At 51.9% G+C, this 16645-nt stretch overlaps 6 protein-coding genes across 8 annotated transcripts; 4 read left to right on the top strand and 2 right to left on the bottom strand.

Moving 5' to 3' along the window:
• Window positions 1-622: 622 nt before the first annotated feature.
• HMPREF1120_08448 (uncharacterized protein) lies at window positions 623-2386 on the top strand (the record flags this gene model as incomplete). Its single annotated transcript, XM_009162703.1, has 1 exon — window positions 623-2386. The coding sequence occupies exon 1, from the start codon at window positions 695-697 to the stop codon at window positions 2384-2386; it is 1692 nt and encodes a 563-aa protein (XP_009160951.1). The 5' UTR covers window positions 623-694.
• Window positions 2370-7438, bottom strand: HMPREF1120_08446 (transcriptional activator SPT8). The gene is made up of 3 exons (XM_009162701.1): window positions 3727-7438; window positions 3035-3651; window positions 2370-2965 (listed from the first exon to the last, which is right to left on the bottom strand). The coding sequence occupies exon 1, from the start codon at window positions 7316-7318 to the stop codon at window positions 5315-5317; it is 2004 nt and encodes a 667-aa protein (XP_009160949.1). The 5' UTR covers window positions 7319-7438; the 3' UTR covers window positions 2370-2965; window positions 3035-3651; window positions 3727-5314.
• Window positions 2507-4998, top strand: HMPREF1120_08447 (uncharacterized protein). The gene is made up of 2 exons (XM_009162702.1): window positions 2507-2983; window positions 3043-4998. The coding sequence occupies exons 1-2, from the start codon at window positions 2581-2583 to the stop codon at window positions 4365-4367; spliced, it is 1728 nt and encodes a 575-aa protein (XP_009160950.1). The 5' UTR covers window positions 2507-2580; the 3' UTR covers window positions 4368-4998.
• Window positions 7439-7612: 174 nt separating the features above from the next.
• On the top strand, window positions 7613-12740 carry HMPREF1120_08445. Of its 2 annotated transcripts, none has more exons than XM_009162700.1 (5): window positions 7613-8507; window positions 8599-8634; window positions 8731-9490; window positions 9544-11834; window positions 11882-12740. In XM_009162700.1, exons 1-5 carry the CDS (start codon window positions 8444-8446, stop codon window positions 11893-11895), a joined length of 3165 nt encoding a protein of 1054 aa, XP_009160948.1. In that variant the 5' UTR covers window positions 7613-8443; the 3' UTR covers window positions 11896-12740. The 2 variants fall into 2 exon arrangements, with proteins under 2 accessions (XP_009160948.1, XP_009160947.1); XM_009162699.1 differs by having other exon boundaries at window positions 8596-8634.
• Window positions 12741-12820: 80 nt separating this feature from the next.
• HMPREF1120_08444 lies at window positions 12821-14884 on the top strand. Of its 2 annotated transcripts, XM_009162698.1 has the most exons (3): window positions 12821-13015; window positions 13073-13344; window positions 13949-14884. In XM_009162698.1, exons 2-3 carry the CDS (start codon window positions 13238-13240, stop codon window positions 14442-14444), a joined length of 603 nt encoding a protein of 200 aa, XP_009160946.1. In that variant the 5' UTR covers window positions 12821-13015; window positions 13073-13237; the 3' UTR covers window positions 14445-14884. The 2 variants fall into 2 exon arrangements, with proteins under 2 accessions (XP_009160946.1, XP_009160945.1); XM_009162697.1 differs by having other exon boundaries at window positions 12821-13344.
• HMPREF1120_08443 (uncharacterized protein) lies at window positions 13202-16555 on the bottom strand. Its single transcript, XM_009162696.1, has one exon. The coding sequence runs from the start codon at window positions 15429-15431 to the stop codon at window positions 14538-14540; it is 894 nt and encodes a 297-aa protein (XP_009160944.1). The 5' UTR covers window positions 15432-16555; the 3' UTR covers window positions 13202-14537.
• Between the last annotated feature and the right edge of the window lie 90 nt (window positions 16556-16645).

Here is a 16645-nt window from a genome sequence, read left to right as displayed (position 1 = left end):
CGGCAGCTGGAACTTCGAATTGACCCTCTGTGACCAAGAGCATCTAGATAGGTACCCATGAGCACGGTATCCGCAGAGCGAGGAGGAAATTCCGGGCGGCTCTGGATGTTCTTTCCAATAGTTCCAATGTTGCTGGGTTGGTTATCATGTAGGGTATTCGCTGTTCCGCTACCACTACCACTGCCATGCCTCAGCCTTGCACGCCGGTCGTAGCCTCAGCCTCGTCCCAGTAATAGAGGAAGATACTGCCAGTATGCAATTGCTAACCAACTACAAGCCAAAATCAGCCCAGGCAGCGGTGCATCTATGATCTCTCCTTTGTGCCATTGCTCAATTTACTGTCACTTCCACCTCATTTGAGTCACTATTCGCCACGAACCTAGCATGTGGAGTGAGCATACCCACGTCGAGGCGCGCAATGACAACTGCCTCTGCCTCTGTACTGCCGGACTGTAGACACAACTACCTGGTAGACAGTGCACTTGAACAAGGCGCTCGTTCATTACAAGTTCATCTCTCTTTTTGTTTCGCCATTCATGCCTCTAACCATACCACTAGTACACTTACTCTGAGCTCATTTCCCGGTCTCCAGTCATCGCTAAACCATCATAACCAAGGGCCCTTTTGAGAAAGCACAACAGAGAAACAAACTTATCGAGGTCTCCCTGGCTGGCCAGGGCAGTCTAGAAGAACCATGCCCAGTGCCCAAGGATTCACCGTCAGTCTGGTAACTGCGGATGGCCAGGAGTTCGCCGAATACGGAAACCAAAAGCTCCCCGGATCAGCCAGCAAAAGCTCAACCGTGAGCACCAAGGTTCGAGCCAAAGACGGAGAGAAGTTCAAAGTGAAGATCAAAGTTGAGCAGCCGTTCCCTTACCCGGAGAAAAAGGCCAACAACACCAATGCTTTCAAACCTCTCGCCAGCAGTATTTCCAGGTACAATCTAAGATCATCGGGAAAGGCTCTGGGAGGCAACGGCAATGGCAACGGCAACGGAAGTGCGAGTGACAACTGGACCAACAATAACAGAAGTAACACACTTCCGCCGAAACCAAACTTCGAGAAGCCTCCATACCGATTCGTCGTATGGGTCTACATTGACGGACACGAGATGGCCGAATGTTGTGAATTTGTCGCGACCGAACCCAATTCCCCGCAGGTGCTGAACGGACGATACACCACGGTCAACTGGAGACGAAGAAACGGAAACCTCAAGCACGAAGTCATCATCCAAGAATGGATGTTCACCCCCGTGGGCATCGAGGTGCTCCTCTCCAAAATGGACATTGGCGCAGCTGATCCTGCTACCCGTCCAAGCGACGCCATGGACCAGGAACTCGACGACGTGATTCAGTCGCTGGAAGACGTCAACAAGCCCGAAGTTAAGAAAAACAAGCCGGGACAGATTGAAGTTCGTATTACTCGCATTGTAGACCTGGGCAGTGGAAAAAAGGGTGGTGACTGGCGCCGAGATGGTGAACGAAATAGTGCGGCAAAAGACGTCGACGACAACAACACTCACACAGTTGGGGTCGGCGAAAAGCCAAGAGACAAGCTATCCTTTACGCCTCATGCGTGGCGTCCTTACGATGACACAGAGGAGTATTATGCCAGATTTGTCTTTCAGTACATGGGGATTGAGAAATTGGTCAACCTTGGTTTATGCACCCCGGATGGTCAGGTCGTAACAACAACAACAACGGAGCAGAAACCACAAGGCCAAAATGCCGCGGGAAGTGGGAGCAGTCCTCTCGCCTCGAACACTGGTACCGATAGTACAGGCTCACATCTAACTCCACTCAAGCGCCCTATCGATTCAGATTTGTTCAAAAAGGACGGCAACAAGGTCAAGGTCACATCAGAGGAACATATGTGCTTGAGTGATGAGGATCAGTCAGCCGGAGAAGAGTCGTCCTCAAGCGACGAAAGTGATCGCCCTCGAAAGCGCCATGAGTCTATCGCTGACACTGAGAAATCCAAGCCGTGGGATTTCACCCGCAAGCGCAAGCCCTTGGTTAGCAGCAGGTCTTACAACAAGAAGTCATCGGTGGTGAAGGGTCCTCGCAGCAGCAGCAACAGAAGCAGCACCAGCCCTGGCAGTGACGGCAGCAATACTAGGAGTATTACTTCGCTTCCGCAGGATGTTGTTGTGAAACTTGAAAGCCCGAGTCAGATGGATCCAAACTTGAAGGCGACAGACGCAGCCGCAGCCGCAGCCGTCACGGTGGGGGGACAGATCGGGCAGATCGGGCGAGTGGAGCCAGATGGGACAAGCGAGGCCGATCATGCACAGACGATGAATCAGGAGGCAGAGGCATCACTGACATCGGCGGAGCCTAATTTGAAGGTTGAACTTGAAGACGAAACTGGTGGAGACATCGAATAGTCTCAGCGGGGACTCAGACTCATACTCCGCCGCTACTAGTAGGCAACAGTGATGCCAGTGTTTGGTACAACCTTCTTTTATGTGTGAAATCCATAACTTGAAGAAGCTCCAAAGGCATCAGTCTTCGATACCAAAGCTGCGCAGACGCTTAACTTCTAACCCTGACCTTGACTTCGAGCGTAGCAAGAGTAACAATGGGTGTGGTAAAGGCCCGTGTGAGTCAGGAGGTTGTAGTCACTAGAGTTCAGGACCTCAAACGCATAACCCCCACGAGTCGTAGTATAAAAGAGGTCATTTTTTCCCTATTTCTTACCTTCCAGCACTCCCAGCTGGGGCAGACGCTGTACAAGATGTCGTCTTCTACAACCCCGCCCTACCCTGTCGCCGAGCTGTTACTTGTATCGCCCTTGGTGCCCGGCGGCATTGCCCTCTCTTCGAAAAAGCGACGAATCACGCCCACAGTGGAAGCACTGTCACCGAAGAGAGTGGCAGTCATCACTAAGCCCGGGGCTGTAAGTCCTTTGGTCAACAGCCTTGATTGCTCTACGTTCCCGAATCAGTTCGGATGGCCTTCTCAAGCTGAATTAGTTCACATCGGTAAGTTAGCATTTCCTCCCATGGAATAGCAGACCAGCAGTGCTCACTTACATCTCTAGACCAGCGTTTATCTCTGTACAAAGACATCCCATTTCCGCCCAAAGAGGACATGTCAGCACAAGTGCAACCTCCGCCAGCACGCCGCCTTGTTTTCACGTTTGATCTCCGCGACAGCATGGGCGCCTGGGCTGACCCAGAAAACGAAGAACTTCTGAGAAGCGTCTTTCCTGAGACTACTGGAATTGCCTGTGATGGATTCTTCTTGTGTCTGAAGCTGCGTACCCTACCGCCGAAACCGTGGCCGTTGACCATTGCTGGACTGCCGCTGTACCTCCATCCGGACCTCGGCGAAATAGGGTTCGGGAACGGTCCAATGCCCATCGCCCGGCTTGCTTCGTGGAGAAATGGCTCCATCGCAGAAGACCAAAATGGCCGAAATCTAGAGGACTGGGAACCGCTCTTCCTGCTTGTCAGGGATCATTTCATAAAGCTTGAAATCTCAATTACCCAGGTTATGTACGTCGGACACGCCATGATCATTGCTCTGGAACACCGCACCACGGACATGAACAAGCTGCCGTTCCAAGCGGCGAAAGTCACCTGCCTGTACATTTTTGATGATGAGTTGGTCAAACCATCAATGCCGCATGCGCGCTGCCTTCTTGATCCTGCGCCGGGAAACCCAGATGTCAGCCAATACGACCATCTACAGCCAGGGCTGAGAGTGACATCTGCTTTCTTACCAAACAGTGACAGCCCATATACCTTTCTGGGGACAACGACTGGCGTGCTTCTGAAAGATAGAGTCGGCAATGAATCCATGACCGTGGCCGCTCATGGATTCCCCAGCCAATGCGGCACGAAAGTCTTTCACGCATTACCCAACGGCGACCGGGAGATTGGCGAGCTCATCACAGAAGTTTCGCATACAGACATCGCCCTCGTCAAGTTGGCCAACACAGAAACGTTCTCCAACGTCACGTTCCAGAACGATGTCATACCGGAGCCTATCCAGCTTAGGAGACTGCTTCCTGCATCACAACGTCAAAAAATTCGCGATGTCTGCCTAGATTCACCTGATACAGGATTCATCGAAGGTCAACTCATGTGTTCGGCACGCGAGAGAGTCTCTTGCGATGTTATTGATGGCCCACCAGAACAGAATTGGATTGCTACAACCTGGAGCTATATGGGCCAGGATGTAGCAGATAATCTCCCAGAAGAAATATGCGGTAGTGCTATGTGGGACGTGGACGGAAATGTCTTGGGGTTTTTCAGATATGCTCCGAAGGCAGGAGCGCTGAGGGATTGGTGCGTCGGAATTGCTGCGGATGAGCTCATTAACCGAGGGTATACCCTCGTCGACACGAGCGATAGGACATAAGGGTTAGACAATTCTGTCTGGGAATAGAGAAGCAAGGTGTGGAGGTATCAGCTGGGCCGAGGTGCCCAGAGAATCACAGGTCGATGCTAGCTTGGCGGAACTAAGCCAGCATCTCCAGAGTCCTGGGAGCAAGCCCAACATGGAGGAAATGCTGGGATGACATGAGATGAGTCGAGAACTTGAATACCCTATGGCTTGTTGATGCTTTTCCCAGAGGTAAAATGGTACGGGAAAGTCTGTTCAATGATCTTTGAGTAGCAGATGGCGGCAGATACAATCTGACTTGTTCTGAACGAGAAAGCGGCACACGCTCGCTGTGCGAAGACTTTTGGTTCGTTCTGCCTAAATTAACTGGTACAATGGGCCAAGTACCCGCAAGGTAGCGTTCAAACGACCTCGGGCACGGCAATAGCTGAGTGGGTGGTTTCGCGGACAAGACATAGCCGGAAGCACCGTCGTATGGTCGCAAATGCTGCGAAAGTTCAGGACCTGGTGTGATCTTTTCCCCCAGGTCGAGCCTGTGAGATGGCCCTTATAGCCCCTTGTAAAGCGCAGCGAGCAAGTTGGCCAACAAGGCATGTCAGGAATATAGTCCTTTGGCCCATATGAGTACGCACATAAGCCTCAGGCCGGCTGGTGGGAGCTGGGACCGCTGATGGTACTGACAAAAATGTATGGCATGGCTAGAGAGGCTACTTTGGGTCCTCATGCCTCTGTTTCCCCGTCGAAACCCGACTGACAGGCTGTCTCGTTGTATTATCACACCATATGGTGCGGACCTGCTCAGACTTTGCGAAAAAGTCCTGTGGAGGCAATCAAACAAAGCAGTTGACCACTCCCAGCTTTGCTCTTCGTTTCCAAAACATGCCATTACTTGCCCAGCCCTCTTGGTCAGACCATTTCTTTGCGGAATAGGGTAGGTGAACGCTGGAGACGGGAAGGCTGGATCATCTTTTCGGCACACCAATCTCGTAACCCAACAGGACTTCAGTTGAAGCGCCTTCCCATCCTCGATTGCCTCCAGTTGACAATAAGAATCGACAGGCAGGGTCAAGGTAGAGATGAGATACAACGCCCGTTCTGTGACCGGGGACGATCAAAAACGGCACTGTTGAGCGTTGAGAGTGGGACTCTTTCAAATCGTACAGTCGGAGAATATCGTAAGACGCGCAGATTAGGTGGCGCCCGTTAGGCATCGCCCTCACTGCGGTGACAGCACCACTTCCGTTTGGGAATCTGAAGACTCTCTCTGGACCCTTCAAGCCTTTTCGTAGGTCGTACTCTTCCACTGTGTTGTTACGCCTGCCAGCATAGATGAAGTTGCCGTCCGGAGACCAGCAAGCACTGAGGCACCAAGGCGGCGTGTTCCGTGGCAAAATCCGTGCAACAGGTTTGTCTAGTCTACGATCCCATACGCGTATGCTGCCGTCAATCGATGTTGCAAGGAAGGTCGAGTCAGATGTTTGAGTTGCTTCGCCTCCCTGGGTGTTAGTGGTGTCCTGCTCGTGATTTGGCTTTTCTAAATCATCGGCATGGGGCAGACCGTTGACAACCGGCTGCTCTGCGGTATTCGGCACACCGTTTACAGCATTTTCGGACGAAACATGAGACTCATCTGTTGTCTCTTGAGGCGCAGGAATACCTTCAGTGTGACCAGTCGCCGCACGAGGCGAGGTGGCGTCCAACATACTAGTATCATGATCGACCAGTTCTTCGTGGCGGGGCGCTTCTGCCATGGCTCGGGTCATTGCATCCTCCTCTTCTCCAAACGTGTCAGTAAGATCTCCTCCGTTGGCCATAACACTTCCGGCTCCATCTCCAAAGAGGTCATCATCACCGTCCCCAAACAATGAGTCTGGCGTAGCAACCGCAGGTTTCTCCTCGGGACTCGGTGCGGGGCCATCGGACTTGATTCCATTGGTGAGAGGTTTGGCATCGTTCGAGGAAAAGGTCCCGTTTGTAGCTATCACTTCGCCAGACTCGACTGGGACAGGTACGGATGACAAAGGACGTATTTCGATTGCAGATATTTGCCCAGCGCTCCCGACGAAGGTGTTTCGTGCCTGACCTGTCTCAAGATCCCAGTCGATCACTGTTTTGTCCCAGCTTCCAGACAGTAAGCTCTTCTCATCCGTGGATAAGGTAAGCACAGAAACTGCAGAGCTATGTTTCTGTAACAGGCTGATCTCCCTGCCCTCATCGTGTCTCACTGTTTGTAAGCGAATGGGCCCAGAGGCTGTTCCGGACAAAAGCCACAATGCCTGACTGTGGCAGGCGAGGGAGTATACCGGAGACAGGACCCGCGACGTTTGAGGCCGAGCATCCCAGTTCTCCCAATATGTCATCAAGACGCCGGCTTTCACAACGCTGTCGACGAAAGGGTGGCGTTGAGCCACAGTAAGGGCCAACTTATAATTGACCGAATCGACCCAGTTGAACTTACGGATATAGCCGTCAGATCCCCCGGTGAAGACCCAGCGCATATCCTCTGTCGCACAAACAGCATTGATGGAGGTACTGTGCGGTGCCGCTATCGTAGGGACAATGTCATATGTCTCGGCTTCAAGATATTCCGGCGCAATGTCGGGATGCGAAGCTACTCCTCGACTGGAATCCGTTTGCATAGAGGAGCCTTGCTGGGCATTGTCTTGAGAGGCGTTTGGCTCCCCCGAGGCATCTTCGTTGTCAGAAGGCTGACTGCCACCCGAGGCACTTCCAGCATCGTCTTCATCGTCACCTTCGCCCTCCCCTTCGCCTTCGCCTTCCACATCTAGGTCCCCTTCCCCGTCCTGATCGCCGTCACCGTCGCCGTCGCCGTCGCCGTCTCCATCTCCATCCCCTTCACCGTCTCCATCTGCCTCATCGAGGTCCTGCATAGTCTCATCGTTATCGTTGTCGTTATCGAAACTGCCATCCTGGGATCTGTCTTCATCCACGTCAAAGGCCGGCATTGCGGAATTTACATGACCGAGAGGACTAGAAATATAATTCGAGATATGAACTCAGGCGAGGAGTCAATCAAGATCTTGTCGAGTGTGTCGAGATGTTTGCAGTGAATAAGGTAATTTGACAGCAACGGACGAGAGATCACGTTGAAGTTCACGTTCTGCGGCAGAACATATGATGACTAACCACATTAGGCGCTATCCTTAATCTGGAAAAGCGTCCTTCGGAATCCGGCCGAACTTTTATCCGGCACCGATTCACTTCAACCTCTTGAACTTCACCAACCGATCTCAAAATGTCTGAAGTTCATGCAAAAGAACGAAGTCTGCCCTGTCTCTATGCCTGCTTTCTCCTGCTGGATCCATGGCCACCGCCCGTCTTTCACAGTGTCAAATTTGCATGGCTCAAGGATAAAACCATAATCAGCGTTAACCAACATCGTCTGGTCTCATACGATGCTTCTCGCTTGTTTACGGTGTCGCATCGGGTCAGTCCCAGAGTACGAAGGCCAACTGCGGCCTGAGACTGAGCTTTTCTGATCACTCTACCTGCTCAAACAGTGCAATCAGGCTGCAACTAACCTGTTCATGATGCTACTAAGGTTCTTACCTTCCCAGCTCATTGAATGGTAGGTTGATCCAGTGACCACGACCTTGATTTGCACGAGTGCCAGACTCAGGCGTGAAGCACTGGGCGTTGGATACACCGTCCTTGTCCTTCTTGACAACTTGGCCAGCCATCGGCTGACAAGAGGTCACAGTAAGTCGCATTGCTTCCTGAAGACAGCTGTGGTTTTACTCTGTGCATGCTGAGTGATGTTTCTGGCCTGACGCTCCAAGGCTCGCAGCTTCCTCAGTGTGCAATTGAATTTAGTTGTGGTGATTCTACTCGCTTCACATGCCTGCGGTGGTGGCCTTTGTGACAGTCTTTCTCTCTACGTCAAAGCAATACGCCAGGCAAAAGGCGTGTTGCGTGTTGCTTGCTTGCAAGTGTGAGGCATTGTTTTGCCGCAGAATTTTCCTCCTTGAGCATCATTCCATGCCGGCATAACTACAACTGCAGTTTCTCGACCTCTGTGGTAGTTCCTTTACCGGGTCACCAACTTCGAGTCCTCGCTTCAGCAACTAAGGATGGCATTCGAGCAACCTGGTGGTCGCCGTGGAGGGCGTCGCTCTGGAAGAGATGCCGTGGGTGGTGAGTGAACCGCCTGCTACTTGCGCTTCGATCCTGCTGTTGTCCACTCCCTTTCAAACCGGTCATCAAAGCTAACTTGTGTCCTCAGCAGAATCCGAAATCTCCACAACTACCTTGCCTGACGGTGGTACGTTTTCCGCCCCCAATCCTCCTCGGCCCTTGAAGTTACCTGTTTTGAATATTGCCTACGAACCCTGGGAGATGAAGCTAACCACGCGTATAGAGATGAACACGCATCTTGTGGAACGTTTCAGACGTGGCAACCGCTTTCCTAACGCGCAAAATGCATACACTTCTGCCTTCACCAACGGCCTGGACCTCAAGCTCAACACGGATATTCGCGACTATGTCGGAAAGCAAGAACAAATCACCCAGTCTGCTGAAAGAGATACTTGGTTGTCTCAACCAGAAATTCCAACCAAGGAAGAATTGGCAATAGCTGAACCTGCTCTTCCCGCAAACAAGGTTAATGCTCCTTGGAGGTCTAAAGAAAAATACCTCCGCACCCAGTACGCGCTGTTACGCGAGGACGCAGTCGGCAACCTTCGTGAGGCGGTGCAAGACTTTGCGAAGAGCCCAACGACCGGTGACACACAAAAGTTCGCAGTGTACGACAAAGTCTACATTCTTGGCTTCACTTTTGCCAGAAAGGGTCTCGCTGCCAGAATTCAGTTTTCCACGAAGCGCGCGGGTAAACGTATCCTTTGGCAGTCCACTAAGCGATTGACAAGTGGAACGCTGGTAGCTCTCGTGCGTGCCAACGACAAGCTCACCGATTTGCAAGGAGTGGTGATCGCAGTTGTCGCAGCAAGACCTCTAGCTGGAGTACTCTGCCAACCTCCCCAAATTGACATCTATTTTGGAAGTCCTGCGGACGTGCAGATCGACCCACAACAAGAGTGGATCATGATCGAAGCAAAGCAAGGCTACTATGAGGCATACCGTCACTCGCTGCGGGCGTTGCAGAAGCTCAGTCAAGAAGCGTAAGTGAGGGGAGGTTCTGCCAATCCCATAAGTACTAACAGATTCTACCTAGCTTTCCGCTGTCGAATGAGATTTGCCATTTCGCATCGAATACTGAGCCGCCAACCTATGTTCAGGAGAACCCAACCCTCAACCTCAGCGCTGCGGCGAAGCCGGAAGAGAAGAAGCAGTATTCCAATGTCGACGTCACAAAGCCCTGGCCACCTCCCCCGAAGGACACACTAGACGATACGCAATGGCAAGCATTGGAGCAGATTCTTACCAAACGTCTAGCAATCGTGCAAGGTCCTCCCGGTTGTGGAAAGACGTACATATCGAAAATTGCGGTGCAGATCCTTCAGGAGAATCGCAAGGATGATGATCCACCTATCATCATTGCAGCGCAGACGAATCATGCTCTCGACCAGCTTCTAGGACATATCTCTCGTTTTGACGCCGAGTATATCCGTCTAGGTGGCAGAAGTACCAATGCCGACGTCAAGCAACGTGCCCTTTACGAAATTCGACAGCGCGAACGAATCAAACTCGTTCCAGGAGGTCTCCTTAGCAAGACCAACAATCTTCTTACCAAACAGGTCAAAGCAATGACTGCTTTGCTCGGGCCGCTTGCAAAACCCGGCCCTGACCTCTATTCCACGGATGTAGCCTCTGCTCCTCAAACCCTCCTTCAACTAGGCGTCTTGACCGATAAACAGGCCAAGTCTCTCGAAGACGGCGCATCTCGGTGGGTTTCGACAGTCGATACTGTGGATGGAGCGATTCGCCTGTGGCTCGATCGATTCATCATGCCTTTTGAAGTGAGATATGCGCAGGACGACTTTGGCTTCGAGGATGCTGTCGAAGACGATGATCTGGAATTTGAGCAGCTCAGAGAGAATGAGGATGCCACAGGCATCAATGACGAAGAGGACATCGAATTGCTGAAGGGTCCATGGACAGCCGTGGTTGAGAGGTTTACTGTCTCTCCATGCTCCTCCACCGACTTGGTCCAAGCTGCCAAAATTCTGGATTCGCCTACAACAAACGATCTTTGGAAGGTACCAGAATACCTGCGGAAACCCATGTTCGCAGTCATGCAGTCACGGGCGAAGGCGGCTATTGCTGCGAAATTTCGCGAGGCAGCAGCAGTCTACGATAAGCTTGTCAAGGACTGTCTCATTGGCAAATGGGAACAGGACAGCGTCTACCTGTCACGTGCAAAGATCATCGGCATGACAACCACAGGCTTGAGCAAGTATCGCCCTTTGATATCTGCGCTGAAGCCGAAAATCATCCTAATCGAAGAGGCCGCCGAGGTCTTGGAAGCCCCAGTCACAGTCGCATGCATTCCCAGTCTCCAACATCTTATCCTCGTGGGAGATCATCAGCAACTTCAAGGCCACTGCAGCGTTCAGGAACTGGAAGGGGAGCCGTTCAACCTGAATATTTCTCTCTTCGAGCGTCTGGTCAAGAACAACATGCCGTACAAGACCCTCCTCCGTCAACGTCGAATGGACCCAGAGTTTCGCCGACTCATCTCCGACCTGTACCCCTCCTTGACAGATCACCCCAGTGTCGTTGGCCGGCCAGCGCCACCTTGGGGCATGGGACCCATCAAGTCCTTCTTCTTTGATCATCAATGGTCAGAGTACCGAGACGAATCCCAGAGCATCTACAACGAAGAGGAGGCCAAATTCATCGCCGGCTTCTACCGTTATTTGATCAAGAACGGCTTGGGACCTGAACATATCACAGTTTTGACGTTCTACAATGGGCAACGCAAGAAAATCCTCAAGGAGTTGAAAGCATATCCCGAGCTCAGACAAACTTACTGCGCCGTCAAGACGGTCGATTCGTACCAAGGTGAAGAGAGTAACATTGTCATCTTATCTCTAGCTCGCAGCAACCCGGAAGCGAAGATTGGATTTTTGGCCAACAACAACAGAGTCTGTGTGGCTCTGTCACGGGCAAAGTTTGGCTTCTACCTCTTCGGCAACGCTGACAATCTTATGCGAGGAAGTCCGCTCTGGTACAACGTAATCACCTTGTTGGATTCCAAACCCAAACGTCTCGGACAGGTGTTCCCGATCCAGTGTCAGAACCACAAAACTACCCTGCTTATGCAATATCCCGACGATTGGCAGGAACTCGACGGGGGTTGTTCGAAGCCATGCAATGCCAATTTGAAATGTGGACATCCATGTCCTCTCCGCTGCCACCCCTTCGATCATGACAAGGTTGAATGTCCGGAACTTTGCAACGAGACCATGGTATGTGGACATGGCTGTGAGGCAAAATGCTCCCAACCGTGTCTTTGCACCTGTGATGATTTTTCTCGCCTCAAGCGGGAGCAAGCGATGAAAGGTCGGCCTTTTCCCCAAGATAGCAGGACATCTCACTTACGGAAGCAGTGTTCGACTCGTAACCCCGCGAACCGAGGTATGAAGTCTACCGCGAATCCGACAGACATGCAATCAAAGCGCAACCCACCCTTGCAGCCAGCCGTCAGCCGGCAGGATGATGCTCGTCGTCGCCAAACTTGGACCACTTTTGCCAAGGGAGGAGTGGTCGCTGATGACAAACAAAAAGCCGATGTGGGGAAAGACTACGATGGGGTAACTCGAAAAGAGGCTGATCAACGTGGGTTCCAGGTCGCATCTCCCACACTGGAGTTTGGCGCCGTGAAAGTTGACGAAGAACCTGCCACGAAGAAGGAAACAGTGACTGTCATGCAGCGTGGAAGAAACCAATTCATGCACGAATACACACCCGCCGCATTTCGTCGAAACCAGGATCTTCTGGACATTGAAAGTGGTGAAGATGATCAGACTCTGGAGGCGGATGGGAGAGGCGGACTTGCACCACCGCCAGCAGGCCAGTCAAAAAGTGAACGAGCCCCAGGAGAAGCTCTGGCTCAACATGGCAATAAGGTCGGTGGGAATGATCCAGCTTCCACTAGGGAGCAGCAGAAGTCCGGTGGCGATGTTATGGATGCGTTTGGCGACCTGCTCGAGTACTTTCGTACCGTGTGAACAGAGCGAGAGGCAGTTGTACCCTGGGTAGCCTTTGCAGTTTCTACGGCTTGACTCAATACTGAGACCTCGAGTCATGCACTGGTGGATATGGCTGCCTTGTATGAGCACAACCAAGCCCTTTTTGTACAGAGTACTACCATGCTTGAAACCCCTAGAATAATCAGGATTGAGAACCATGCTATTCCATACAAAGTAGGGAGGCCATACTGCCCGTGATTGAACCACTACTAGCCTGGGCAGTATTCATCTCTTAGGTGGTGCCTGTAAAAGTTCCAGTGCCTTCAGTCATCCTCTTGAGAGCTGAGGTAAGGGGCTCAAGAATTTAACGATTAATCATCAATCATGAGGACACGGGAGGGTTCATGATGACCAAGACAATTGTAATATCTTACTCATCTCGACCGCTCCATGTACTTGTCATCTATTAGTGTTTGTACTTTGGACCTCGGATAAACGTAACAGTAACAGAACGGGGCTCTCGGTCATGATGTGCTGTTACAGTTATATTGCGTAGGTACTTTAGTACTTTATATCACTACTACCTAGGTACTAATTCCATTGTACAAGACGACAACAGCGACAACAACGACAGACTACCATACCGAGCATCAATCGATACCAGAAGCGATACCTACGGTACAACAGCCTACCAGGTACCAGGTACCTAGGGACCACGCTTCGAGTCAGTCATAATACCTACCCTTACTTCGCTTCGCTCAGCATAAGATTACCATGGCCTCCGCAACACAAGTCAAGTCGTTCAGGGACCTGGTGGGTGCGCCGCGGGTGACGGCGAGTCCGGCGGACAGTACGTTGGTCATTATCGATGCGCAGAATGAGTGAGTACTAACTACCTAACCCTGCTTACTATACTTTTCTATTTATCTACAGGTACATACCGACATGTATCTATGTATGTACTAGTACCGCGGAGGGGCATATTGTGCACTGCATGTCAATACTGCATACCTGCACCCCTTTCTTTTGAATATAGGTACCTGCGTACCCTTGTCGGGGATCAATTTGCCTTGCTTCGTGACTCCAGGTGTTTATGGACTGTGTTACCCATCCCTCTCTATCTGACTTAAACTTCTTGGAAGACCTTGTCCTGTCTATTCATCTCATGTTCTTGTCTGTGGTACCGGTGCAAAGCCGATACGGAGATCATGGCCGGTGAAAGGGGTATACCAGAACCCGAAGGGATATATATTTGGTATGGGTACCTGGGTGAGGGACATCGGATAGCCGGGAGAGCGTTTTTGCTGCAGTTGCAGTTCCTGTCCCATCCTCAATTGTTGGGGGTACCATACCACGGACGTGGATGGGCTTGCTTCTGTGACAATGATGATTCTGTTCTTCTGTTCGTCGTCAACTCGGTGATTCTGTTCTCTGCCTATCTAACAAGGCAACCTCCAACTGACGCATCTTCTCGTTCTTCTCTAGATACGCCCAAGGAAACTTGAAAACTGTCAACGTCGACCAAACTCGCAAGGCGATCGCGTCGCTTCTGGAAAGGTACCGAGCGGCCGGGGACGGCAAGAACATTGTGCACGTGGTGCATAAGACGCCCGACGGCGCACCAGTGTTCACGCCCGGCACAGCGTTGGCCGAGGAATTCGACGAGCTGAAGCCCCGTCCAGGCGAAAAAGTCATCCAGAAGCAAAAGGTCTCGAGCTTTGCAGACACGGATCTGCACGATTACCTGTCCAGTCTGGGTGAGCGTGGGAAAAAGACCGTGTTGACCGGATACATGGCGCATGTCTGCGTGAGCACCACGGCGCGAGCCGGCGCAGACCTCGGGTACAATGTCGTGTTGGCGGCCGATGCCATTGGCGACCGCGACATTCCTGGCTTCACTGGGTCTGAGGTCACGGATGCCGTGTTGAAGGAGTTGGGAGATGCGTTCGGCACAGTGTTGCAGAGTGCGGAGGTCAAGTAAGCCATGCTGGATCCGGATAGAAGATCTCGGGAATCAATGTAGGCTTTGAGGTTGGGTGGATCCAAGTGAGGATAGATTGATATGCATTCAAGCTCAGGAGTTGATTTCTTCTTCACCGGCACCATCTTTCCGCCACCATAGCATGGAACCGTGGAAAGGAAAGTTCTTCACGTCCAATGCTGGTAGTTGTAAGAATTCATGAGTTTCAACGAAAAGCCCTACGGGGTCTTGGTGGGCCAATCCTTCGTCTCTGACGGGTCTGTTCGACGGACGAATATGATCGAGCGACCGATGGAGCCATATCCGGGGATCGTGCAGTATAATCTCAAGTTCGACGTTGCGCTCTGCGGCGGGAGAGTAGGCAACCGAGTTCCTGTCCAACAACTCGAATCCCTTCGGATGATCGATTCGGGTCACATTCACACTCGCCAGAAACTCGCCGTCGAGATCGTTGTAACAGGGCTCCTGAGCATAACATGCTGGTCGCCGCCCTTGGACTTGTTCTATCGTGTCCACCATTGTCTTGAACGCCGCGATCTGGTAGTACGCCGACTCGTGTCGGTCGATCCAATGTAGCTCGTCTCCGCAGAAACTTCCCGAGCCGAAGATGACACAGTTTGAGATCTGTTGCGTACGTCCATCAGCATCAGGTGTTTCCTCTATCCTGCGACGTAGGTTGTCTCGGAGTGTGCGGCATAGATCGCTTTCGAGCCACTTGGCTTCGACCTTGTCGTACTGCGCCCGCATGGCTTCCACGGTAATTCCCTTTGCTGGTTTCATGGGTCGGGATGTAACGCTTCCGTTTCCAGCCACGGCCCCGTCATTACCATGCTGAGAGGTTACCACAGACCCGTTGGTGGTTGCGTTCGTGTGGTGGGTAACTGGGCGCGCAGTGTTCGTAGAGGTGACTCTGGTCCATCCATCGTCATCTACCACCTCTTGTCGTTTCTTGTGCGGGACCTTTTTCTTGCGACTGGTATGCGGCATTGCGGTGGATAGTTGCTGGATTCCTCAGACAGAATATGCGACAGAGCGGTCAGTCATGGACAGGGAAATTATACGTTCGAGTAGAGGTATGGTGGGCATCCGTTCTTCGTTAAACTGTGGGCATTCGCATTCGCAAGCCGGCGACGCAGATGGTCGACCTGGAAGGGTCACGGCCATGAGGACATGGCAATCATAGGGTAGGTGATGAGATCGGTGTCCTCATTTTCACAAGTCAACCCCCAGCTGCACTGGGGCACTCACCATGTTGTCCAGGCTTCAGTTGCTGGCAGAATTGCATTCTACCAAAATATTTATCATTTCCCCGAAAATCTCCCGACGTGCGAGGCTGAATTCTGGGGTCCTAGTACATAGTATAGGTACTTTACAACAAGGAATAGCAAGTTGCGTAGGTAAAAGCTAGAGATTCGGTTTTTCTGCAGAGCTCTCAGTCCTGCTCGTGCTTAGAAGTCAGCTTTGCAGAGAATGGCTTCCGTTACCGCTGAAGAAAAGCACGGCAAAGACTTGACCACCAGTAACCAATGTGCACACGGCACGAAGCCTACATCCTCCACGCCGCATTCAGTCATGCATTCTCCCTTCAAACACATTTCGAGATAGAATCCATCCTCGGAGGCCAATGAAACAGAAGCACACCCTGATTGAACTTCCCCGAAATACGCAGGCCTTGTGTCTATGCAAGTGAGCGCCTGCAGTGCCCGTTGCCAACACCTTCGCTCTTTCGGTTCGGCGTATTATGCTACCAATGGGGATGCAACCGATGAGCTCCTCTCTCTTCTTGCAATCTTGACAACCGCCTCATAGTGATAGACGAGGACGCGGCGTGAATGAAGCGCTGCGAATCTCTGCTGGCCAGCGTTGGAGATACTCCTGATCCTGACCCGACTCTTCTATCACAGGAAGCGGAACGAAGGGGACTAATGGCTCGATCTGGAACTGCGGAGTGAAGCAATGTGGAGAGGGAGGAACGGCGATGCAGGATACAACATGTTGGACTGGTCAAGGAGGAACCTGAACTGAATCCCTGCTGGTGTCAGCGCTTAGAGATGTCGTCGCTGTTGGCTGCAGCCTATCATGCACCGCATCCGGCTTGCGGGCGCGACCACAAGTTCAACCATCAACTGCAACTTATTGAAGCCAACTCGACCGTCAATTCTCCCGTCTCGAATCAAATGTCCCATCACACGTCCACAACA

Source organism: Exophiala dermatitidis, assembly GCF_000230625.1.
Source record: "Exophiala dermatitidis NIH/UT8656 unplaced genomic scaffold supercont1.7, whole genome shotgun sequence".
NCBI lineage: Eukaryota > Fungi > Ascomycota > Eurotiomycetes > Chaetothyriales > Herpotrichiellaceae > Exophiala > Exophiala dermatitidis.
Note: the sequence above shows the minus strand (reverse complement) of the source record. Positions and strands in the feature narration are given on the sequence as shown.